At 38.5% G+C, this 27,286-nt stretch overlaps 1 protein-coding gene across 1 annotated transcript; it reads right to left on the reverse strand.

The window, feature by feature from the left end:
- Positions 1-895: 895 nt before the first annotated feature.
- wfdc2 (WAP four-disulfide core domain 2) lies at positions 896-25,636 on the reverse strand. Its single transcript, XM_028811834.2, has 4 exons — positions 25,472-25,636; positions 16,754-16,891; positions 9,004-9,141; positions 896-1,140 (listed from the first exon to the last, which is right to left on the reverse strand). The coding sequence occupies exons 1-4, from the start codon at positions 25,566-25,568 to the stop codon at positions 1,007-1,009; spliced, it is 507 nt and encodes a 168-aa protein (XP_028667667.1). The 5' UTR covers positions 25,569-25,636; the 3' UTR covers positions 896-1,006.
- Between the last annotated feature and the right edge of the window lie 1,650 nt (positions 25,637-27,286).

The following is a 27,286-nucleotide window of genomic DNA, read 5'->3' on the forward strand; positions in this document are numbered from 1 at the left end:
CTCATCAGTGTATTGGTCTTCAGCAGACAAACTGCCTCATGTATGCACAATAAATTTCAAATTTTGACTTGTCAGTTCAAAGCACTTGTAGCCACTGTTCAGCACCACAGTCCTTGTGTTTTTATAGGTAGGTGAGTCTCTTGTCTTTGTTTCCACTCCTCTTTCATGAAGATCACTTCTGACAAGACTTATTCAGACCGTAAGGCAGCATACTTGGTTTTCGGTGGTTTCTTTGAGTTCAGGGCTGATAGCAGTGCTCAACGTGTTGAGATTTCTAAAGAAAATTCCTCATGTGCTGCATTCTGCTTCTGTGACCATTGTGTTTCTTTCTGGTTTTCAGTCTTGCCAGTTTCCTTTTTCTTCTTTAAAAGAGCTTTGTGGAGAACTTCAAAATGCAAGTAAATTCTTTTGCTTTGCTCACTCTTGAATTGATAACTTGAAGGTTAAACTGGCCCATCAGCCATACCCTCACCTTTTAGTTTGGTTGTCCTTTGCCCCGATTCTACACTTGTTTCTGTTTAAGGTAATCGCTTTGTTTCAATCAACACATGATACATGATCAATGACAACTTTGTTTAATCACGTCCAGGTCTATAGACCTGAAAATGTACCACGTTTTTATCTGAAAAGTGGCCTGTTAGCTAATACGTTACTTTCTTTAATATAATACAAAACTTTTTTTTTTTTAGGTTAGTGTATGGAAATTTGATATTTGCTCATTTCCACCAACTGACTAATGCAGAAGACCAACATCTGAAACAATTTCTATAAAAAATTCTATTACGTCTTAAGATTTTTGCACAGTATTGGATGCATATTTTATTTTTCATTGTGTGTAATATGTAGGCCTTGGTTTTGTAATATTATCTTTCTTAAACACCAAGCAAACAAGTCATGATTGCTACATTACACTTTATTAGTTTGAAAGCTGACCCCTTTCCAAAAGCAGCAGCTATACTGGTCAAAGCCGTCTGTGGCTACCAGCTGATGATTTCTTGGACTGTGCTTAGCAGGGATCACTGCAGGCTGAGCCACAGGTGGTGCGACAGCACTTCTGTTCCTCTGGACAGTCGCCATCATGGTAGCAGAACTCTGCACACATGTGGGTGGTCTTGGGGAGCTGGCAGCGACCTGGTTTCACTGAGAATGGGTTAACATGAGAGAAGCATTAGTGGAGGTAAAGGTTGCTTTTGTAGACGAGAAACAAAATACCAGATTATGTTAGTACAGCTTTAAAAAGCAAGAAATTAGAATAATATGGGAAAAATTCCCATGATATTTTGAAAGAATACACTTACTAGCAAAAAATTGAATTAAAAGATGTTTAATATCTTGTGTGATGATTGCCTCTTTTTCACTTGTGTGCTTGGGGTTTTCTACAGATGCTCTACTTTTACTTCCACATCCTTAAATCCTTGTGTGTAAGTGAGTGGAGCGATTACCCCTTTCAAGGTTAGAACATGCCATAGACCAAGTACTACTGGGATAGATTCCAACATCCTCCTCATAACCTTGTGATGAAAAATTTGGGTTCATAAAATGGATGAGTGAGTGAAGATGGGTTAGCTCCACTTTACTGAGATGCAGTTGTAATGCCGTGAGTTAGCATTCCATGCAGGCGTGTAGTGGAAGCCTTGAGGAAGTTCTCCACTGAGTGGCCCTGGCTCTGCACATACTATGGTGTCACTGCCTGAGCACCATGGAAAGACACTGCAAGTAGGTGGGTGCAGGTCAAATGGGGAAAACTAAAATGGTTATGAATGCAGCATGGTTAAGAGGATGGACAGACTATCAACTATGCTGGGGCTTTTAGAAATGACAGACCGTTAATCTGAAATGGGCCATTGCCCAATATGTCATGGCAGTAGCTGTACTATATTCAGGAAAACATTGTGAATGAAAGCGTACAAATAAGTAAGCACAATTTATACAGTTTAGCACACACGCTTTAGTTAGGCAGCTAACAACTGATAATTGGAGCAGACCTTCAAGAGGCTTGCAAGAATGCAGTTGGCTGCCAAACTGAGTTCCGTTTCCGTCAGGTATTGCGTTGGGCCAAGTAACGTCAAAACTTGACATATGCCATGCAGTGTTGTACTGTATGTTGATTAGCACATGCATGTAAGGATATCGCTATACTCTGTACACATGACAGTAATGACCCTATAAATGTACACATTTCAATTGGTAGATAGCATTGTAAACGGTGTTGTGAGATTTAGGTATATGAAAAACAGAAATTTCAAGGCTAGGTTATTACATTGACTAATCATGGAGCTGGAGAGTGGTAATGTATTGCATGCTGATTAGCATATGCATGTATGAATTCCACTGTATTCTGTACACGGCATATTAATAACCTGATAAACTTTAAAGCTTATGCAGAGTTCCTGCTCACTCACACTAACGAAACAGAATGTAGAAAAAGGTGTGTGGCTCCATTCTGCTGGGTGCCAGAAGAGCAGGTTTGTAACGGTGGTGGTGATGGCATAATGGTGGTGTTTTTTTTTTATGGCTAAAATGGGATTGCTTGATATGAGCAGAGCAACATCTAACTTTCAGGAGGTATTGGAACATTTTTGCTGATCAGGTGCATCCCTTCATGGTAGAAGAATGCCTTTTTTTTCAGGAGGTGCCATAAGGACCACCAGTAAGTTAATTATAATGTCGTGCCCCCCCACAATCATCACCTGTCAATCAGCTAAGTTCTGTGATCTATTCAAAGTAAAGATCCAGCACCTGCTAACTTGCTACTACTGTTAAGGCACAATGGAATTAGCAGCGGACAGTATTTCTGGGCAACAATTTTCTGGCTTTTTCTGAGTCCAACACTAGATTAAGCCATTCTGAAGGCAAATATGGGATCAACTTTCTATGAGCTGGGTGTAAATAAAGAAAGTGACCACTTTGTACAGGAGCTTTGAGGTGCTTGTGTGTTAACTTTCACAGCGATCGGCTACCCCTTGTCTTATTCTAAACTTAACCCCAGGGGGGGAAGGGGGCCCTAAGGTTAAAGATAGTGGGGTTCCAACCTTGATGTTAACAGTGAGGCAATTAATTTATAAGTGTCAAGTTTGGATGGTTTTCTTCACATCTAAGTGGGGTTTCCCTCGTATGTCCCAAAGATGTACAACTTAGATTAATGATCAAGCAATAAAAGGGACCTGTTATGAGTAAGTGTGATGGCACTGTTCAGGATTAGTTCTTGTGTTGTGCTTAGCACTGCTGAGAAAGGCTTTGTCCTCTGTGGACTTGAACTGAATAACCAGGTTAGAAAATTAATGGAAGAATGATAGGTAGTGCGGTGGGCTGGTGCCCTGCCCGGGGTTTGTTTCCTGCCTTGCGCCCTGTGTTGGCTGGGATTGGCTCCAGCAGACCCCATGACCCTGTAGTTAGGATATAGCGGGTTGGATAATGGATGGATGGATGACAGGTAGTTTTAGGCTCACTATCATAATAATAAAATGTGTATTAGTAGTATTAGTCCCAGGACCCTGAGTAGAAATATACAACCTTATAAAAACGCACACTGATTTAAACCAGCTGGCCCAGGCGTGAGAAAACCTCCCTTCAGAGTACAGACCACAGAAACCGAAAGCTTCATCTTTTTTTTTTTTTTTTTTTACCCCCCCCACAGGATTGATTAACCTTGACCCATGCATAGCAATTGACATTTTCTTAATAGATCCTAAAAGCTACATAAATTATTTACAAATTGACATTCGTGGCCGTGGAGACCTAAGACGGTCTGTTTGTTCAGTCAGAAGGATCTTCACCTACTTCAATAAAGCTTGATTGATCGTCCATAAGTGACTCACACATGAATGATGTAGTCTGGCTGACAGTATTATTGTGTCAGCCAGAGCATCGAGGACTTTTTCATTCACTTAGTGCATGCTTCCCTTGCGTCTCACTTTTTTCTTTTTTTTTTTTTTTTACGATAGGCGATTTACAAAATTACAACCAAAAACGTATTTTTATGGACTTAAGAGCATAATCCTGTTAGCTATTTATTTAAGGCAGTTAATTCATAAACTAAAATCTGCATATTTTTGTTCTAAAATTTAACAGCCTACTTTGTGCAGTCCGATTAATACACTGACACAAATTAATATTTCGATGTCAACACAGTGAACATATGCCAATCAACCAGGCACCCAGTAACTCATCCTACATTCACTAGATTTCCGCACCACTGAAACTCAATTATTTCCTTTTTCTCTTAAGGTTTTTAAATGTAAAACAATACGAGATTAAAAATAATAATTATGCATTTCAGTGCTTCAAAATTAAAATATCACCAAGAACAAACGGAAGTGCTGGATTTATTTTTCAGTAAAAACAGAGAAATGATCAGTAAGCACAATGCGTTTGCAAGGCACTGGGAGATGGCATATGACTTTTATTACTTTTGCGCTCCTGGCTGTACATTTTAGGGCGTCTTAATTTCCAATGTTAATGTTACTTGTCCTGCAGTGGGCTAGCGCTCTGCCCGGGGATGAGTTCCTGCCTTGCGCCCTGTGTTGGCTGGGATTGGCTCCAGCAGACCCCCGTGACCCTGTGTTAGGATATAGCGGGTTGGAAAATGACTGACTGACTGACTGCCGTTACTCGTCTCTAGGAGCTCTTAATATATTTAATTTGACTAAAAATAACACACAAACACACACAAAACTGGCTTGCAACTACCAACAGATTTGTTAACAGAAGGCTCGTGCAGGAAGACTATCTGTTTGTAGGATTAATAAAGATGGTATTCACCTAAATAGTACTCGCCTTATTCACAAACGACCTGTATCTCTTTAAGAGACTACTTCACCCACCTGTATAAATTGGCCCAGAAGCAGTCGCAAGGCTGGTGTGAGAGGAGAGCACCGGTGAATTAGGTGTCTGCAGTAAGGAAGTGAAATCTGGGCCTTAACTGTTTGGTTTTATGGTAGGGCTTTATTATTTTAAAGGGACTTGTATTTTAAGTATTTACTCTTTGTATACACCTATTCTGAATAAAGATGTTTCAGCTAATTGTAAGGTTTTTTTTGTTTTTAGATACAAGGGGGCTTGTCATGTTTTTTCTTTACTCTTTTCACAATGTATTGTTAGATTGACTTGCTTTGTGTTATTGTCGCATTGTTTATAAAAAAATTTTTCTGTTCATTTCACATGTTTTTTTTTTTTTTTTGGTTTGTGGGGTTTTAATGCATGTTTTGAAGTTCATTTGTATTCATAGAAGCATTGACGAGTCGTACCTCTGTTGTTTTGTAATAAAAGTTATATGACGCTATAAGGGCATGAGCATTTGTTTTAAATGCCGGACTTGTGCTACCTGCCCTTTTGATTTGAGAATGAAGCTTGCATGCTGCGTGAGTTTAAGTGACGGCTCCCGTTTGAATAAAAGCTTTGAGGATGTTCCTGTCTTCACAACAATAAAGCTGTGGCTTTGTTTTTTGTGAAACCTGAACTTTGTGATCCGCACATCACAATCAACTATTTATACAAACGCATTCAATAAATGTACAGGAGATCATAATTCCAAACTGTTCAACATACAGTGGAACCTCGGTTCACAAACGTCTCTGAACACGTACAAATCGGTTTACAACCAAAACAGTTTGCCAAACTTTTGCATCTGTTCACGACCACACACTCGGTATACGAACAAGCCAGTTTCCCTTTCGGTTTGTGCGCACTGATGGTTTCCGCATGTGTTTAGTCTCTCCCTGTGCATTCCCTGTGCAGCGAGAGAGAGAGACACACACACAGGCGTGCAAGAGCGAGTGAGCAAGAGAGAGGGGGCTGGACTCATAAGGCAGAGAAGGCAGTTAAAGAATGCACTGGGCTTGTTTTTGTTTTCACTTCTGTTTACAGCGATCGGTTCGTAGCGTTAATTTTTTTCCCTGTGCTTAAAACTCGTTAAAAAAAGTGTTTTAGCGAGCGGTTCCTAGCACTATAGCGCGAACTATTGCAGTGTTAGTTTTCTCTGTTGTTCAAGGTTTTCTCAATGTTATTCAATGTTTTTACATTTAGTTTACTATTACGCTGTGCATTCTATGGTATGATTAACTATATTTTTGCTTAAAAATTTTAAAAAATATATATTTACATACAGTTTGTATGGTCCAGAACGGATTAATTGTATTTACATACAATCCTATGGTGGAAATTGCTTCGGTTCACGACCAAATCGGGTTACGACCAGAGTTTTGGAATGAATTATGGTCGTGAACCGAGGTTCCACTGTATGGTGTCTGACAAACGTTTGTTCTCTCTCTCTCTCTACATCGATCAAGTTAATTTAAAAACAAAGTGCAAGATCAACATAGGTTACTTTTAGTATTCCATTTCTCTATCCCTGCTTAACAACAAGGAAAAAAATCTTCCAAAATCCGTCTCGTTTGCCCACCGCTCTTCTAGTAGTTTCTTCCTCTAAGCTCGTCACTTACACATTGGCGGAAGTAGAAAAAAAAAAACACGTCGGCTTCTGTGCTTTGTTTTCTGTTTCAGTCATCTGTTTTCTTACTTTCTTTAAAACAAAGCCTTGCCGCGATTCTGGTCCGTTTAAATCGAGTTTATCTGTAGTCGGCGTTGCTGTGTGTCTTTTTTTTTTTTTTTTTTTTTTCTTTCAGTGCTCTCTCCCTCTCTGCGTGTGCATTTGCGCCTGTTGAAGGGTTCTCACAGCTCATCTTCCTCTCACTCTTGAAACTTAAGTTCCTGACGTATATTCCTCTTTGATGAAAGGAATACTACTCTCCCAGATTCATAATCGTATATTCAAATGATTTATATGTATGTTAGCTGTATTTCTGATTGTTACACCTGCTTAAGCCAGAGGACTCTCTAGGGCAGCGTTAATTTTAGGTCAAGTTTACAAGTACAGTGAAACTCTTACTTGCCTGTCTAATCAAGATTTAGCACATCTCCACTCTCTGGTCTCATGATCAGGGAGTTTAATTAGTGAAACATGGGCTCTAGTAGTGTTGTGCAAGTTCACAACTCACAAGAACTAGCTCAAAATTCAGTTCACACAGATTAAAATGAATAAATTCACTTTCATAGTTCATCATTTCAATTTTGAACTAATTCAGTTCATTTTGTATTTTTTAAGGAGTGAGAATAAAGTGACCCATGAGTTTACTTTTTTTTAATTTTGCATGCCTTATTAGGCTATTACAGTGTACTTGAATAAAATACAATAATTATGAAGACTTTTTTATTTAAATACACTTTATTGAATTATACCCAGCTACAAACATGAATAACCATGTTTGCTAATATCCTCCTGGTCAAAAAAATTAAATAGATGCATGTATACATATAAATTACCGCTCTATTTCCAGCCATGTGACAGAAATGGTGACTGTGGAACCAGCGTGTAGGTCAAAATTAATGTCACATATCATATGTCCAATGGGGAAAAATATAAAATGGCCTCATGAAGTATAATGTTTTCCTGAAAGCAAAAGCGGAGCTTCACCTTGTGCTCTTGTCAGTGGGGGTGCAGTTTAAGCACATGCAGGCCATGCCTATCTGATGTTACGTTATTTTTTCCCCGAATACAAATAAATGGCAAAAAATTTGTTCAAAATAAATATTTGTAAAAATCCACTATTTGTGCAATACCGTATTTAGATCCGGCTCCACCCCTACATTACAGGATAAGGAAAAACGTTAAATCTGGACCTAAACCAGATCCAGAATGTCACATAAAACTATCCATCCATTTTCCAACCTGCTGAATCCGAACACAGGGTCACGGGGGTCTGCTGGAGCCAATCCCAGCCAACACAGGGCACAAGGCAGGAAACAATCCCAGGCAGGGTGCCAGCCCACCGCAGCACATAAAACTAGCTCACGTTCAAGCTCTTCACTTGCAAATATGTTGCATTAAGTTCACCATTCTTAGAAAATTGAGCTTGTTCAATGAATACGCTCTTTTGAATTAGTTCATGCACAACACTGGGCCCTGGCAGAGTAGGATGCCCAAGAAATGTGCATTGTCTACATGTACAGATGAGGGAAATCAAAGCCTTGGGTGCACGCATACAGTTCCTTCCCAAGATGCTAGATGGAAGGCAACTAAGCAATTGTCAGAGATGTGTTTTAATCAAAAGTGAGGCCTAAATGGAATACCACAGGTGACAATGGCTCCTAGTCAGGAATTTGGTGAATGGGATTGAGGAGATTGTTGAGCTGAATGACATAATTATTCTAATGTATGGGAGTACTGGTAAACCATGATGGAAAAGAGGTCATGTGTGGTTGTCTGAAGACTTGAAGCATTCTTATGGGTACAGGAAAAGTCAGTATAGAATAGGGTGGGGAGACTAAGCAATGGGTAGGAAGGAGAAACAACAGCAGAGTGAAAATAAGAGAGGGAGAAAGAAAGTGAGACTGGCAACCAGAAAAGACCCCCCCAACTTGCTGAATGGGTTTCAACACTTGGAGGCAAATCCTTATGATTGGCAATAGGAACTTTACTTGTAATTGTGTGTTTATTTCTATTGTTATTATTGATGATAAATGTCTTTTTTTTTTTTTTTATTCTTCTTGAACTTGTTCTGGATGCAAAGATCTACCATAAAGCACCTCCATTGGCAGCACTGTACATTTTATTTGATTTATTCTCAGAATTTGTATTTCTTACTACTTGCCATTAACCTTCCTAACTATAACTGTCCCCACACAGTTCGCTGTTATTATGTTATGAAGGCCTGGCTGTTTGTACTAGTAGTAATAGTATTGTCACGTGTACATAGTACAGTAAATGTCTTCTTATTTGTTTGTCGAGCCAACATCTGCTACCTGGCACGACAATAAAGACTGGCCTTTTCATTCACATTGTTTTTCTGAGCAAAACGGTGCTGTTTTGTGATGGCCCATTTTGATACACACATAATATAATTGTGAAAGGCCCAGCATGGCTGCTGTTCCGATGCACTCTCACTGGTATTTTGTGGAGATGAGGGGACAATAAATGCACACAAATTAAAGAAGATACATACGTACCTATGTAAGGTTTCACACACTCATGACCACAGCCATTGCTGCAGCATTTTTCAACACCAGGGCAGTCACTGTCATTGGCACAGTATTCGGCACATGTCCCCATTCCAGTTTTCCGTCTCGGACAAACGCCAGGTTTGGCTGAAAGAGACACATACCTAGTCAATTAGTGTTCAGTGTTGTAAAAGGTTTAAAGCTACTTCAGCCTTCTCAGGGAGTAGCAGCTCATTATTTGCAGTGGAATGAGGGACCACACATAAGAAAGACTGATGATTCTCTATCAAAATAAAGTATCATTAATTAAATGAAATATACAACATCTGTACCTGTTGCATATTACCTTCATCATGAAGGAGAAACTTCCACAAAAATGAGTGTATGGAATATGCCGGATTAGATTTTCCTACTTTCTAACTTCATATTATGCCATAGTGGTGTATAATGAACAACATATGCAGTAGATTTTAGGTTTTTTTTTTTTTTTGTTTTTTTTTTTGTTTTTTTTGTTTTTTTAAACTGTATATATGACGGTTTCTTCATCACCCAATTTCATATAGATAGATCATAAGTGTGTTATCATTCCGTCCTTTTTCTAAACCCATTTATTGCTTTTCAGGATGACGGAGTCAGAAGCTAACTGTGTACAAGCCTGTATCCGGGATAAACTCTGACTCAAGGAGTTCAATCATTTCCATACATATGTGGTAGAAATCAAACATATTAATTAAAGAAATAAACTTCTTCTGTAGCAGGACAAGTTTGATAAAACCTTCTGAGTCAGTAATCAGGCAGGAGAAAAGCTTGTCCATCTGCCTTATTTATTACTATGCAGCAAATGTTTGGAACAGGGAGCATTCTTTACAGCAGTCTGTTGCAGCCTGATCCGAATGGTCAGTAAACAAAGGGTCGAAGTCTAGTTTATAAACAGTTGAATTAACATACAGTGTCAATCAATGCATACATTTTACTCTGGTTGGTTTACGCATCAGATAACTTAGGAAATAAGTATTTTTGTTCTCTTGTTCTTCCCATATCTTTAAATTTAGCCATCACTCTTGAAATTTCTGTGTAGTCTGTCTAGTCTTGTTGCTAAAGGACATCTGTTGATCTCTTGGTCATCTTTTCGTACATTTTGTGTATTACATCTTTGTTGTTCACGTGAGCTTTATCTGCTTTCCTGATATACCTGAACAGGTTTCTGACATTTATTAACCCTTTTATATTTCTAAGATGGATGCTATATTTTAATATGGAATGCATATTAAAATACTTTATCCTAAATGACCGTGACCCCTAAATGTAATTTTCCTTCCACACATGCTGTATATTTTATTGAAAATGGAGCACATATTGATTAAATGGTGTGCTTAGGATCACCTGGAAAGTCACTGCTGGGGACTGAACTTTTAGCTTTGTAACTTGTTCTGCTCTTTCTTATATAGTTAGTCTGTATTACCGGACCAGTCCAGTTCATTACCGATGTGGACCCCCAACTACTTGTAGCAGTGCATCACCTCCTCGTCCACTTCCTGAATAATGAACAGGTATAGTGGCTCTTTGGTGCTGTAAAAGTCAATAAGCAGTTCTTTGGTTTTGCTGGCATTTCTCAAAGTTCCCCGTAAGTGTAGATTCATCAGAGAATTTCTGCAAGTAACATGCTATATACAAGTGTATTTTGTTTCAAGTGATGGAATTAGGTAAAATAGAGTGAGCAAATGGAAGTCAAAAATCAATTCACTCCCATATTAGGCAGGATCAGAGTCTACAAATAACAGAAAACAGACATCCTGTGAAATTGTGTTTCCTTAACCAGGAACTTATGGTGTGTTTCAGATATTGAGAAAATCTATAGAGCTTGTGTACTTGACTGGAAATGTATACAAAAGCATAACATACATTCTGAATAGGAATGCCAAAACAGTGTGGTCAGTGTATAGTGCTTTAAAAGTTGACTGTTACACTCAAGATGTTGTGCTTTCATTTAATTTCATTTTTGTAATAATTCTGACCCCTGACCTGTTTACGTTTTCCATCCCAATTTACGTTTTCCAGCTTTCCTCCTACATCCCATGGCCATGCTTATTAAGTGTATGTGGGCCCTGTCAATGAACTGCCACACTGGGCTAGTGCTGCACACAATGCTACCATCTTTTAGAACCCTCAAGTTATATGTCTAGTTTGGTAATATTTCAAAAGCTGTCCTGAACACAGCACTACTAACACTGCTAAAGAAAATTTTGCCTGAGGATTTTGATGTCTGCCTTTTTGTAATTTTTATTTGTTCACCTTACATTGTCTTTATTCAGGCTGACAGTGACAGAGTGAAAAAGATACATTAAAGAGCCTAAAACCTTCATAGCATCATTTAATGGTAATAACCAATGTATGTGTTATTATCTGAAGACTGTGTGTGTGGTTAACTCTGTGTATGCTTGTTTAATAAATGGGACACTTGTGAACAGCCTCATTTTTATGCTCAGACTAGCAAAATACCCGCACTTCGCAGCGGAGAAGTAGTGTGTTAAAGAGGTTATGTAAACATATATATACATATACATATATATACATATCTACATATACATATATATACATACATATACACATCCACAAATACATATATATATACAAATTTACACATCTACATATATATATATATATATATATATATATATATATATATATATATATATATATATATATATATATATATATATATATATATATATATATATATATATATATACTGTATATACATATAAATATATACATATCTACTTATATATATACAGTATATTCACGGCATTCGTAGTCTGAATCACAATCTGATTGTATGGGTGGTTACCTACCAGGTAACGCTTGTGGTTGGCCAGCAAGTCAGCTAACATCCGCCACGGTGCCTTCAGTTGTGAGAAGCAGATCATAGAATGGTTGAAAATAGTTTACTGTCAAGTAATGCAAAGAGTAGGCGACACGTGTTTCGCCCTAATTCTTGGCTCATCAGGCGTACACACTCACTGCACTCCCTTACGGGTAATCGAACCTCGGACGTCAGTGCTAGAGGCGAAGCCCCTAACATTGCGCCACGGCGTGTGGTTCGTTTATTTGACAGCATGTAGATCGGGATAATTACATTCACGGCTTACGTAGTCTGAATCACAATCTGGTGGTTACCTACCAGGTAACGCTTATGGTTGGCCAGCAAGTCAGCTAACATTAGCCACGGTGCCTTCAGTTGTGAGAAGCAGATCATAGAATGGTTGAAAATAGTTTACTGTCAAGTAATGCAAAGAGTAGGCAACACGTGTTTCGCCCTAATTCTTGGCTCATCAGGCGTACACACTCACTGCACTCGCTTACGGGAATCGAACCTCGGACGTCAGCGCTAGAGGGGCTTCGCAGCGGTGAAGTATTGCTTTTAAATTTTAATTAAGAAGAAAAGAAAACCTTTTTAAATTGAGGGAAAATATACCAATAACAATTTGTTAAGTATCTGTTTTTTTGTAAAGCTGCCTTTACACAGCCTGTCCGCTGTTTTATAAACAAACGCCATATAAGGCCGTCTTTTCTCCTTCACAGTCAGTTCACATGATTACGTGGGAGGCATGATGACGCAATATGCAACCCCGCCTCCCACGGCCAGCGAGCTGCAGTCCATTACAGTATATGGACAAAAGAGGTTCCAGTTATGACCGTTACGCTTTGAATTTTGAAATGAAACTTGCCTAACTTTTGTAAGTAAGCTGTAAGGAATGAGCCTGCCAAATTTCAGCCTTCCACCTACAGGGGAAGTTGGAGAATTAGTGGTGAGTGAGTGAGTGAGTGAGTCAGTGAGGGCTTTGCCTTTTATTAGTATAGATTTGTACTTATGACATTATTTTTATTGTATAGCATCTGAGGGTAATGGAGTGCATATACTGCATGAAAATTGCACCCACTGTGTACACATATATACACATCTACTGTACGCACACGTCTATGCACATTTCTGAATATTCCTGCTTTTTATTATTTTTTTATTTCAACAACCAAAAGAAAAACATGGAAATTGGGTTTTATCATCAAGTTTAACTCCAAGCAACTTTTATGATTAACGTCCTCTTAGTAATGGGCATATTATTATATACTTTGTGTTACTGTTGTATCTCTTTGTCCAAGGTAGCTTAAAGATCAGGCTGCATTGCATTGCACTCTATCCTTCAAAAATTTGGTGTTGCCCAAAAACGTTCAAGGTTCTGATAAAAATGCATCATTTTAAAATATGTTATCATTTACATTGATTAAATGTATCTTGGAAATGTGTGTCATGGAATAACCTTCATTATGCAGAACACCAACAGGCTGACAAGTTTCTTGAAAAAGCTGTGCCATTTTGCCTATTTTTGAGGCCAGAACTGAACTTGTGGAATGCCAGTATCTTGGAACCTGAGGAAAGATAACTTAGTTGCTTTACTGAACAGAAAAGCAGGTTTCAACTGTGTTAACACAATTCCAGAGGTTTCACTAATAACCAATTAGCATTTAAACGTGTTTCATTAAGGATGAGTGTAAAAGAGATATTAATATTTCTTTATTATTAATGTACTATCTATGTATATATATTTTGTCATGCGGCAGCCTTTATAGAGGCTCTCTTTCTGTTTTTAAAATTTAAAATTATTAAGGAGTTTAATGTAATTAGTTAATGTTAGTTAGTAATTTTAAGATTATTTGGCCTCTGGCTTGTTATCATAAATTTTTTGAATGAATTTTTAAGCTAAATTGAAGCGCTGGTCCTCTCAGCGCAGACTCATACACTGGCCTGCCTCAATTACCTCTCAGACAAGCTGAGAACTTGAGAAATGTCACACGGTGAATGTAGCTCTGATGGCTGTCTACATCTATAACATCAGAGAACATAAAAGGCCCATAAAAAATTTAAAGTGGAGCATTTTCAACATTCCTGTATTCACCTGGTAGTATTGCGATCACTGCCGCCTAAAGAGCTCTGCTGTTACACCTTGTTGGGAGAGTTGTTCAGGATGAAAGGGTGAACAGCCGGAGCCAGGACAAAAAGTTACAAGCTCGTTTGGAGATGGAAGAGGTGAAGATCCAGAGCGAGGATAAAGCTAAGTGAGTTATGGCAAACTCCGGTACTGTGATATTTGGGTACTGCATGGAATAACTTATTTCAGATGCTATTTTAATGCTGGATGGGTTTCATCAGACTGAGTGATAAAACAGGAGGAGGACTGGAGACTTTTGTGAATGTGCAGTGATGAAAAAGGGAGCACATTATAATTTAAAACTAAATGTGTGATCCAGGCCTTGAATTGCAGACTGAATTGGTCCATGTCACTGCCCAGGAAAGTAAGTTACATCATCCTGGCTCACTCGGCAATATACAGTAAATGAGTCACTGTGTGTCAATATCTTTTTGATGAATCATTCTTAATGCTGCTGACTTCAAAGACGGAATCAAGGCCTATTAGGTCTGCTCCTTTGGTGAACACTGCTCTATCTAGCTATACCTTTAAATGTAAACGTGGGGCACAATCCAAAATGGTCTGACCTCATCCAGTGCTAGGTAATTTTGCACCTTAGGCCAAGCTTATTAGTGTGCCAACTGACTGTTTGGTAGCTAAACCATGTGGCTGGGTGCCACCATGATCTGTGGCCTAGGCAAATGTCTAATTTACTGTAATGGTGGCACAAGCCCTGACCTCATCTAACTGCCACCCACTAGCCTGTATTGACAATAGCAGCTCTTTGTTATCCAAGCCAGGAGTTTTATGTGTGTTTTGTCTAACAAGGTGCAAAACAATGGTTACCGCAAAATCCTGCCGGACTACGCCAATTGTTTTGTCTAGGTAGAGTAATATATATTGCTCTACTTTCCCCTATTGTATTATTAATATGTAGCCTTAGAAAGCCTAATCTAACAGACTTACCACTGTTTATAAGGTATTATTGTATATAACTTATCCCCACCTTCCCTTCTATATCTATAACCTTAGGCAATTAGATGTAGTAAAAAGACAAGCAGAAGTTAAGTTACAGTTTAAACAATGTATTATTGATAATATCCATAAATAATAACAAAATGCAAAGTACATTTGAATATTGGCAACCATACAACCTGATTAAATGGTGATATGTAGATCAGGCAGCACACAGTCTTCTAGTTACTTAAATGTCTCTAGTTAAGGCATCATTGGTGCACAGCTTTCAGCCACATGTCTGTTCAAAATGGCTGCTGAGCTGTGCTCTTCATTGTTTTGTCTTCATTACAGGTTAGTAAGAGAGATGCTTCTTTCAGATGTTGGTTTAGTAAGAGAGAGAGTGTGAGGTTGAACAAGTAAATATATAGATTTTCTGTCCAACCCCTACAGCCAATAGGGCATCGTAGTACTTAAAAGCTTCTGAACCAAGCTAATTCCAAACAGCCATACTTCAGACCAATGGGGGAAATAGAACATCTTAACACCTGCCCCCAAACCATATGTTAAAGTACAACTTAGCCCATTTGCGGGGGTTAGAAATTACTTTAGCAAAGAAACACTGCCAACTGGTTTAAAACACATCCCCCAAATCCTGTCGTAAAATTCAAACAGACCCATTCCTGAGGGGGGGGGGGGGGTAAACACTAAATTACATTGCTTTGTCTAAATTACAAATAAAGATATACAGTACAAAATATTCATTGAGTTATATATAAAATCTCACATCACAACAATGTGTTTGGCGAGTGGGGGAATTGTTGGGTCAAATAAAGTATAATCTATCATCTAATCTATAAATGTTTATACAAGCAGGGAAGTTATAATGTAACTATATCTATTTAAATTCAAGGCATGGTGGTGCAGTGGTAGCCTAAGGAGACCAGGGTTTGTGTTTGCATGTTCTCCCAATGTCTGCATGGATGTACTCGGTTTTCCTCAACAGTCCAAGCACATGCAGGTTAGGTAGAATGGTGATGCCAATTTGGCCCTAGTGGGTGTGTGGTGTTTGTGTGTGACTTCTGGTGAGCTGGCTAGTGGATTGTTCCCACCTTCTGTGCTATTCTAGCTGGGGGTATGCTCCAGCCAAATGTTACCCTGGTCGGGATTAAGTGGGCTTAGAAAATGGTATGGTATGGAAGCTAGATAAGGTAGTTGTTGCTCTGGGACAAATGCTGTGGCTACCTATCATGGGGGAGAAGAGTTCACTGGAGTAGACCAGGTGTGCAGAAATAATTTAGATTCTATGAGCCTTTCTGGACTGGAAAGGACAAGTAAATGTATGACTCTGACAGTGCCTTCCAATAATTTTCTTCTTCTCTCTACTCTCTTTATGATAACAGTGAAAAGCCACCAGATGGAAACACAGGCTATGAGCATACTATAGTGATAACCTACTACTTATCAATAAATAGAGGGGACACGCTTGATGGGCTGACATTAGCAGATTCAGGTTGCAAAAGGGCAACATACTGTACATAAAACAACTCAAAACTACAGTGACTTACACTACAGGGCTAGCAGTCCAGGTATCTATTTTTCTGGGGGGATTTGAAATGTGACCCTGTATGTGTACTTGTGTAAATGTATAAAAACTCACATTAGTTTGCCCCCCATATCTAAATGTAGTGGAATAAAATACAAAACTCTTTCCCTCTTCTACATGTTGATGATAAGGACTGTATGTTTACCTACATTTTGAAGAACCCGCCACAAGATATTTTGTGACAACAATGCAAACAAATCTAATTGGCAGAGAACAAATCGAGAGCTCTTACTAAAGGCTGGAGGTACACATACAGCACCGCAGCTGAAGACGCAGCACTTGTCATTGCTGGGACATTCGTGGTCATTGCTGCACACTCTTTTCGAAGGCGTCACCTGCAGCTTTTTGGGGCAGTGGCCTGGCTTCACTTCTGTAGAGGAACAAGGGAGCAGCTGTGATTCCTTTACATCACTTTCAAGATTTCTGGCTATTCCAGTTTTTAAATCTGGTAATGCCAGTTAACACAAATATGTCCAGCAGAAAATGCCATGACTCCTTGGGATCAGCCACTTTATTCTGTCATTCTTGCATATTTGATGTGCTATTTAGTAGACTTTCCTTTCTGTCGTGCGCAGTTCATACAATTGTTTCATTTTTAAACTGTAATTGCAGGGTCAAGTGGTTTGAGGGATGCATTGTAAAATAAGGACCAATTAATTTCCCAACACATTAGCAGCAGCAGAAAGCAGGCATACGTAACACCTACAGTAAATAAAGAGGATCTGTCTGGTTCTCTTTGTTTCTGTTCATGCCTTTCATTATAAATTGTGCAGTGCAAATAAAATATAAGGAAACATAGAACATGTTCACCTAGGCATGCAGGTCATGGGATTTTTCCAGTTCATATTTAACACCTTCACTAACTCTATTTATAAATGAGTTGTATTGTAGCTGTAGTTGGTGTATAACGTGCTTGGCATCTAAGTGGAAGTGTGGATTATTAAAAGTGAATAGAATATTATTGATATTAATATATTTTTTATCAGTAACCCTCCATTTTTATTCTTTTTTTTCCTCAGTGATGTCAGCGAGTTACAGCTCAGGTACTCACTTGTAAGCCAAGCTCAACTCCCTGTACTGCCACATTGTCAATGGTGTACTGACAAAGGCAGGATCAAGACATACACTTTCTCCAGCACTCTCTGGCCATTGCTCTTCACTTGGTGTCATTTCAGTGTCCATGGTGCTTCACTTGATGTCATTTTGGGGTGCCACCTAATATTAATATTTTAATGATACTTAAAAGACATGGCATCCTTCTCAACTTTGCAGATTTTTGCTGAAGTTACATCAAAAATAAATATTATCTAGTATCTCTTATTCATTTTTTCTGTTTAGGTGCATACTGCATGTGCAACAAAGTATGGAAGAGGAGGCTTTGGCCAGTGAGGGAGGCTTCTCTTCTTTCTGCCAGTGAGTCTATGTACCATCATTCCTTCTGCTATTAAGCTCAAAGAGACACTAGTCTAAGTGACTCTTTATTTCACTCCTTGGCTCATTTCCATATGACACCAGGACATTCTCTGTGATTTGGGTAGGTCTGTAACATCTGAAGGTCGACAAGCCACAGTTCTTAGTGGCTGACACTAACAAGCGAAGCCTTCTGCTACTTTTAAAAGGAAAAATGTCTTAGCTACTTAATGGGCTGCCTTTTCTAAATCACCCCCCTAAATAGGGTAAACACATTAAAAATATAAAAATAAAGTCAGACAAGAAAAACTGAAGCCCATCCTTTGCTCAAGGAAGTGTTGTTTAAACAATCAGCCACATTTTCTTACTCTTGTTCCTAGTAGCATGATTCTGCGGCTTTTAACAGTGTATAACACAAGCCTGTTATTACCGTACATTGTATTTTTATTTTAATTTTGTCATTGTTGTGTTTTAGTAACATTTTTTTTTTTGTCAATCATTTTCAGGAACACGCAACACCTTTTTAGCATCCCATCACTATCACATGGCTGCTATACATGCAATACATGAATGCCATGTCGGCAATGTGTGACAGCATCACCGTGGCACTATTTAAACTGGCAGTGTGGGTCTGCTGCCATCTGCTACCATCTCTCTATATGGATATTTAAAGCAAAATGTTAGTGTCTCTGAACTGAATTCATTTAACTGATATGCACAGGTTGGGAACATGCACTGATACAGCACTCCACACAGTTCATACAATTCTCTGTTTCATGTTTATACTGTAATTGCAGGTCAGATGGTTTCAGGATATGTTTCATTATGAGGGATCCTTTAAAAATGAGGACTGATTAATTGGCTGACACAATACCTGCATGAGAAAGCAGGCACATATAACACCTAAAAAAAGCAGATTTGATAACTTCTCTTTTTTCCTATTCATGCCTCTCATGATAAATTGCACAGTGCAAATGAAGTATAAAGAAGCATGACCGTGTTCAGCTGGGCATGGAGGTCATGCGATCTGTCCAGTTGAAAAGGGTTTCTTTTATTATTTGGAGCCATGATTCCTTGCTAGTTTACTGACTATGTTTCTGGTTTGTGGATTAAATTTTGCTAATTTGTTTGCTTTCCTTAGATTAACTTCTTTTCATCTCCTTTTGTCATTTTAGAATTCTGTTTCTCAATGTGTGCTCTTGGCTTGATAGCTAGAAGGCAAGAAGTGCTGATATACAGCATGCTGGTTTTTAATGTTTCTTAATGTAGCTGAGTAAAACTGGGCACTAAAGCCTCGAGGTGCTTTACTGCCGGGAGAAACACTATTCTCAAATCATTCAGTTTTATGAGTCGCCTGTATATTTTAAAAGTCTGCATGCACTTTTCTTTATATTCTTGACAACCGTTCTCCTTGAGAGATGTGGTTACTAGTAGCTTGTTTTGTGAGTAGTGCTTTTCTGATCATACTTTGATAACAATTACAGCACTCAACCTATTATAGTTTCTGGTGAAATTACAATATTTCTTAGTAGTTAAATAAATAAGCTCTCATTTTTTATATCATCAATATGTCCATAGTAGTGGATGGCCGGGGCCACTTGCCTGTATAATGGAAAGACTGGGGGAGAGAATACATACATTATCTTCTCTGGAGCACTAGATGGCAGCCCTCCTGGGTTGCACCAGTGCCTCAGACTCCCACAAGGCTCCAGGGGAGTAAGAGTTCAGCACAGCCCTGTTGGGGTCCATGGGTACAACCAGGGTGTGCTGCAGGAACTGCAGAACCCCAATTTGTTGGGCTTACACTTCTTCTGGAAGTGCTTCCAGACCACACTGACAAGCCTGGATGCAGGATAAAAGGAGCTCCCTGCCTCTACTCGAGGAGTCAGAGTGGGGATGTAGAAGGCGAAGCTTGCCAGGAGGAGTGGAGGCGGACTGATAAAAGAGAGAGAAAGAAAGAGCTGTGGACAGTATTATTTGTGCTTGTAACTGTGCTGTGTGGGTGAGAAATAAAAAGGAAGCATTTCCCAAAGAAAAAATTTAAATGTGTGTTGCTGAACTTGTGTTCATGTCTGCTGGTGTCGAGTTAGGGGAGCGGTGTGCCCCCTGGTAACCACACCATATATGAATATGTTAAAATGTTTAACATTTTCTGTATAAGCCAGAATAACCAGGTGATGAGCTGATTAGCAACAGATTAAAGACAAAAATGACAGGAAAATGTACATCCTGAAGTTATGGTGAGGCTGAGAAGATCTGGCAACTGGGTGGCATTTGGAAAATGTACAGTAAAGTCCAACAAGGACAGATGCCTATGCTACAGAAATTGGGACTTACTGAAAAACACAGCTGTATCCCGTGACAAACTCAGTAAGTCAAGCAACATTAGCTGCTACTCGTGGGGATGGTTTACCAGCAATGACCTTTCATGGAATTCTCAAGACATTTGTTTTGATTTCCAAAATTAAACTAAAAGAAACATTCCAAGTCAGAGAGACCATACAGATAGCCTTCATTAGAGTCAATTTATTGATTGACCTTGTTAGCTGCAGCAGCGCATGGCTTAGCACTGAGACCATAAAGCTGTTATAAACATACCTCTGAAACTCAGAAGGCCCGTTCTTCAAAATCAGAAACCTTGTAGCTTTGAAATTAATATATATGGTAAGTGGCCTTTTTGTTTTTAACATTTGCTCTGGTACCACATTGAGTATTTTTAAATGACACCAGGAGAGATGCAGCTTTGTAAAAAAAAAAAAATTGTTTCATTTAAAAACTCAAGTTTATGGAGCAAATAAACACATGCCATGAATGGGAACAAATGTCTTTCACTGCTGCAGTTAAAAGCCCCCCTGCTTAATTCCTTACTGCTATATTTACTCCCAGAAAAATGTGTCAAAACGATGACATTTTTTCAACAGGAAAAAATGTTATTATGTGTAACAGAAACAGGTAAATACCAAAATTTCAACATAAATGCAATAGGAAAGGTGTGTCGAATGTCAGCTGCTGGTACTGATGCAGATTTGTGCCCATTCTTTTGCAACATGTTTTGAAAAAGTCACTAACGCATATCCCAATGTTTGCACACTTTTCTTATATGTTTTCTGTTGCTTGTACATGAGGGAGTACAATGTCAGTGCCTGATCCACGTGAACGATGCTGCCCATTTGAGCTATTGTAGGTTACCTGAATGCAAGGCTTAGTGACTTCCACATTTCCCTGTAAACGGACATTGAAATTTGTGGCATTATGAACTGTACTTAAGGAATTAATGTCTTTCTCATCCTTCAACTTGATCACAATCTTTATGCCTTTTTGCTATGCAGCTACTAGCACCAAGGTGACTGAATATACCAGGGCATATCATGGTGATTTAATTGTACAGTGCCATATGCATCAGTCTCAATGGCTGTGTCAACATGACCAATTCACATTGTCATCACTATTGATTGATTCAACTAATGGTTCAGTTTCAGTTTGTTCTAAAACTGGCTTTACATCTTCTCGTTATTGTGCCATTGTGTATTTTGGGTGAAGGCAGAACAGAAAAAAGCAGCATTTGTTTGCAATATGATGTTATTTGTTATTTCATGCCCAAGATAGTAGCAAAATAATCTCCCAAGAGTTATACGGGCTTAACTCTCTGTATCTCATTAAAACAGCTTAACAGAGAATCACTCATGGTTAACTGTTTTTACATAGAATTAGGAACCTGAGAGGTGCTCTGTGTTAATAGGAGCATCTTCAAATATTTTTTTATTGGTTTTAATATAAATTTATTTATACACTCTTCGTTTATTTTGGACAAGAATATCATTTAGATTTTCTAAGAGTATGCCTTCTTGGAAAAGCTGCTTACAAATTCCTAGTTTGTCTTATTATTTTGTTACCTTTCACATTGGTACATATCTAGATTTTGAAAGTTTCTTTCCCACTCTACAACTACGTTCTCAATCGTAAACTATAACGATTACCCTACTAATGATGGTCTTATTTCAAACATTAATCATTTTCTCCTTTTCTGGACTACTTCTTTGGCCTAAGATGATATTTATCTGATTACCATTTTTCCTTTTGAATCCATTTAGAAACTCTTATGACTTACTTTTTCATGTTATGAACATCACACATTGTGTTCTTTATCACTTCTTCTTCTTAGCAGATAGCATTACTACTTTCATTAGTTTTTTCAGCTTATACAGAATACATGAGCCATAAATGCTCCACTGGGTGCCCTGCTCTGTGAACTTGGACATTATCACTCTGAAATCTATGCTTCTTGAAAGGAGGGAAGTGCTGCAGGATGGGGTGAAGGTGATCACCAAGAACTGTTAAGGTGATTAGTACTGAATTTACCTTATGGGTGTGAATCTGTGCTAAGAAAATCCATAAACACAACTACAACATGTTACCTTGGAGCCCTTCATGATGGTAGCCAAATACGGAAGCCTGTAGGCTTCTTTAATGTTCAATAAGTAATTCATCTAGTCCAAACACATTTCCCTACTGCCTGAAACCTTTGCAATGCTACATTTGCAAATATTCACAGCACCACTGGGGTATCTTCTTTGTAAAATTCTTGATGAACCATTCCTGACAAAACAAGCTGCTCTGGCATTACTTTTAAATGGTGCAGTCAACATTTATTAGGTTTAGCTTTGTCTGTTTAACTAAACTATGCACATTATGAGCCAGGTATAATAAGACCACTTTTTGTATTTATATATACAGCTTTGGGCAGGCAGTGACGTAAAATGCTTAAATCAGCTCAAGAGCCACATTTTTTAGTGAGTGTGCTGAATATATATTGTACTGTACTGTGGTTATTTTTAAAATAAAATAGAAAGCATACTATAGGAATAGATTAGAACAAATCACTGGAATTCAGGCAAACAGTGTAGCATGGTGGCTATGGCACTGGGATTTAAATGAAAAAGTTGCTTTTTTAATTTACCTGATTCCTAGCATGTCCCCTAAGAAAATCACTTATTCCACATTTGCTGCAACTGTAAAAAATATGCAGTTATATTATTTGAAGAGGTACAGTTACAGTACTTGCACAACACTATGAGCATGGGAAAGGTAGTTCTATAAATGTAAAATTGCATTACTATTATTAAATACAAAAATATGTGCACATTTAAAACAAGGATCTGAATTTGTAAAGCATAAAAATTGACTGTGTGAATAAAATTTCTTCTTTTTTTACTTATTTTTAGTATTATTAAATTCAAAATCTGTGAGATGTTATAATGTGGGTCTGTATTTATAAAGTACTTTGACCATGCTTTATTATTATTATTACCATTATTTGTCACACATGTGCGTCAAAGGATCACCTTCCAGGCTTATCCGAGGTACATAAAACCAGCCCAGGGCGACAGGGAGTGTTATCTCTAAATATATTATCTCCTTCTTCCCCCACAGTGTTGAAAATTGCTGATTGAGCGGAACAAACTCTGCCCCTCCCTGTTGGTTCACCATAAAACTAGAGCACAACTGAGGGAGGCATCCTTTTGTGATCTGGTCGAACTGCAAGACAGAGCTCCGATAAACAAAGAAAAACAAAAATGCAAGCATATTCTCTATGACATTATAAATAAATGGCTCAGTTTTGCTCAGCTGGAAGCTGACTGAGAAAATGCATAATGAACACACACTTGAGCAAAGGAAACGTCCTCAGTCTATAATGCACAATATTAATAATAAATTCACCTTGGTATTAAAAAGTGAATGGACTTTTAAGTGTTTTAGTAGTATACTTAATTAGTATACTTAGTATGCTTAATTTTATTATGTTTTGTTACTTTGTACTGATATAACAATGAGTATTTCTGTTCGTGTAGCCTATTCTAATTCTAAATATGCATTTAATTTACTGATAAAAGCTGCTTCCCATTAATCTTTACTGTGATATTAAAAAAACAGATGTGCCTTTCTTTCTGTCTTTATGCTATACTAATCTTGGGGTTTTTAATACGTGAGTCTTTTAAGTTTGCAGTAAGCTTTATTAAAAAAGACAAGCAGAGCATGTACATGAGTGGGCTCCATTTAGGTTTGGTTTCTGCCTTGTGCTCAGTGCTGCGAGGACAGGCTCCATCCAGTCCCCTGAAAGCTTGGATTGAGTGGGTTTTACAATATATCGTTCTGCATATAATAATAATAATAATAATTCTTTTCATTTATATAGCGCTTTTCTCACTACTCAAAGCGCTCTCCACACAGGGAGGACCCGGGAAACAAACCCACAATCTCCTTACTGCAAAGCAGCAGCACTACCACTGCGCCACCTGGGAGGCGAAACTTTAAGATTTATGCAGACTTTGAGCTTTTTGGTCTTCTACCATCTTTGTTTCTTCTGAATAGCTACTTTTTAAATTTCAGATGCATCATTATATAAACTATTTCACTCCTGCGTCTATCTGATACATTAGCTATGAACTTCAGGATAAGCGCTTGTGAAGGAGCCAGACCATCTGAAGACCTTTCCTCCTCATTATTAATAATTGTACTGTGAAGCTGCCAGCTTAAGTTGGAAACCCACTGGCATGACAATGTACCCAAAAACATGTTTATCACAAATGCCATCTTCATGAGAACATTCAAATTTTATTTGTTAGTACATCTGCAGCAAAACAAATGAAAAAAAAATCTACTAAATCTACTTTAGGATCATTTTGTGTGAGGCAGACTTGTGGATTGTTTTGTCTCCGTCGGCAGTCATCTGGGTGCTCTTAAATGAACCAGACTCACCCCAGCCCGCCAACATTCTTGAAGTCGCTGTACTCAGGCTGTGCAGCTCAGGAAACATGCTGCTAATTACAAACATGTACTGCCTGAAGTTTGCCAGGTCTTGTGATGGACTGATTTGTCAGGCTTGAAACGTGCATTTTTCGATGTCTAATGAATTCGGACACCATTAGATCTAATAAGAGAACCAAGCTAGTACTTCTGGCAGGTAGGGCTGCTACTGTTGTAGTGTTTGACATGATACTGTCTTGTCCTGGAATTGGGTTTAAAAAGTGGCATTTGACTTGAACTCTATATTTATCATGTCATGCAGAAACAGTATTACTCTTTGAAGACTTCTGGTTCAAAGCCAGTCTCCTAATTTTGGCCTGTTGCTGTACTAACAAGGAATTTAGGAAACTCTGCTGTGTGAGTCAACCAAAATATGCAGACATTTCCCAGCGGAGGAAAGTGCTGCACACTTGCTTCTCTTGTTCATGTTAGCAGGACATGAGGAAATCATTCAGCCAAAGACAGACATCTCATCTGAACATACAATATTTACTTTATGCAGCGCATTTCACAATTAACAATATACAGAAGCTTGCTAAATATTCAGTATATTTCACTGTTATAGGAATGAATGTTTTATACATTTTCAGCACACAGTTATACAGTGACTTACTGGTGGTGACCGGACCTGGAACTGAACAGGTGAAACACGCTAAGTACCTGCCCAGAAGAAAATAACAAGAATGTTTAATCTGTTTGCTCAGGAAAATTGTTTCCAAATGATAGACTAGCTCACCTGTGGGAAGGTCTATTCTAGTGGCATCAGTCGCGTCCAACCATCCAATGAGAACACAAGAAAGTACCAGCAAATAGCATGTCTCTCCAGTCTTCATCTTTTCCTTGCTGAAGAGGTGGTTTTGGTGATGTGGGAGAATGGAGAGTGGGATTAAAGCTTGTGATACTGAGTGGTAGAGCAAGAGAGAGAGGGGGAGAGGGGCTGGAGGGGGGTGTTGGGGTTGGGCTACATCTTGGTTTCCAGGTCCTAGAGCCTGCATTGTTTCTGTGTATTTTTCAAAGAGGTACTTTATTGATTTTTCTTAGGAGCTTCACACAAAAAGACTGTAACTGAAAATTCAGCTGCTAATGCCATGATGAAATGCTGTAGAAAAATGACTGAGTTACATTTTAGACAGAGAAACCAAAGAGATACAGAAGATCACAAGCCTTAAAATAAAAAATAATGTTGTTCATAGTAGAACATTTTAAGTACATGTATACTTTTACTGAATTCAGGTAGTGACCTGATAAAAATCATGTGGTGCCAGACAATGTTCAGTAAGAAGAGCACAAACCTGGGATTGATGAAAACTACTTACTGTAAGAGTCACACTTTGACCCATTGCCATTACACATAACTTAATTTATGGACTTATTTGTTTTGATTTGATGATGAATTCAGAGCTTGAATTAATGTAGCTACTTCAAGCAGTAATTTTGGGCCACTTTTTCATAACCTCCACAGCCATACATAGTCAGAATTTTCATCATCTGCTTCATCGATGATTTCCCAATCAAAATGCAGCTCTCACTAGGGCCCACCGTTTCAACTTTGACAGGTAAAATCAACATTATTTGAATGCATGTTTCATTTTGTCACTGAAATAAGGAAATTAAGAAAAAATTAAATGAATATATAAAGAAATTAGCAACAATCAATATACAGTGCATCCGGAAAGTATTCACAGCGTATTCACAGCGCATCACTTTTTCCACATTTTGTTATGTTACAGCCTTATTCCAAAATGGATTAAATTCATTTTTTTCCTCAGAATTTTACACACAACATCCCATAATGACAACGTGAAAAAAGTTTACTTGAAGTTTTTGCAAATTTAATAAAAATAAAAAAACTGAGAAATCAAATGTACATAAGTATTCACAGCCTTTGCCGTGAGCTCAAAATTGAGCTCAGGTGCATCCTGTTTCCCCTGATCATCCTTGAGATGTTTCTGCAGCTTAATTGGAGTCCACCTGTGGTAAATTCAGTTGATTGGACATGATTTGGAAAGGCACACACCTGTCTATATAAGGTCCCACAGTTGACATTTAATGTCAGAGCACAAACCAAGCATGAAGTCAAAGGAATTGTCTGTAGACCTCCAAGACAGGATTGTCTCGAGGCACAAATCTGGGGAAGGTTACAGAAAACTTTCTGCTGCTTTGAAGGCCCCAATGAGCACAGTGGCCTCCATCATCCGTAAGTGGAAGAAGTTCGAAACCACCAGGACTCTTCCTAGTGCTGTCCAGCCATCTAAACTGAGTGATCGGGAGGAGAAGGACCTTAGTCAGGGATGTGACCAAGAACCTGATGGTCACTCTGTCAGAGCTCCAGAGGTCCTCTGTGGAGAGAGGAGAACCTTCCAGAAGGACAACCAATCTGCACCAATCCACCAATCAGGCCTGTATGGTAGAGTGGCCAGACAGAAGCCACTCCTTAGTAAAAGGCACATTGCAGCCCGCCTGGAGTTTGCCAAAAGGCACCTGAAGGACTCTCAGACCATGAGAAAGAAAATTCTCTGATCTGATGAGACAAAGATTGAACTCTTTGGTG

This window comes from Erpetoichthys calabaricus, chromosome 10 (genome assembly GCF_900747795.2).
Source record: "Erpetoichthys calabaricus chromosome 10, fErpCal1.3, whole genome shotgun sequence".
Lineage (NCBI taxonomy): Eukaryota > Metazoa > Chordata > Cladistia > Polypteriformes > Polypteridae > Erpetoichthys > Erpetoichthys calabaricus.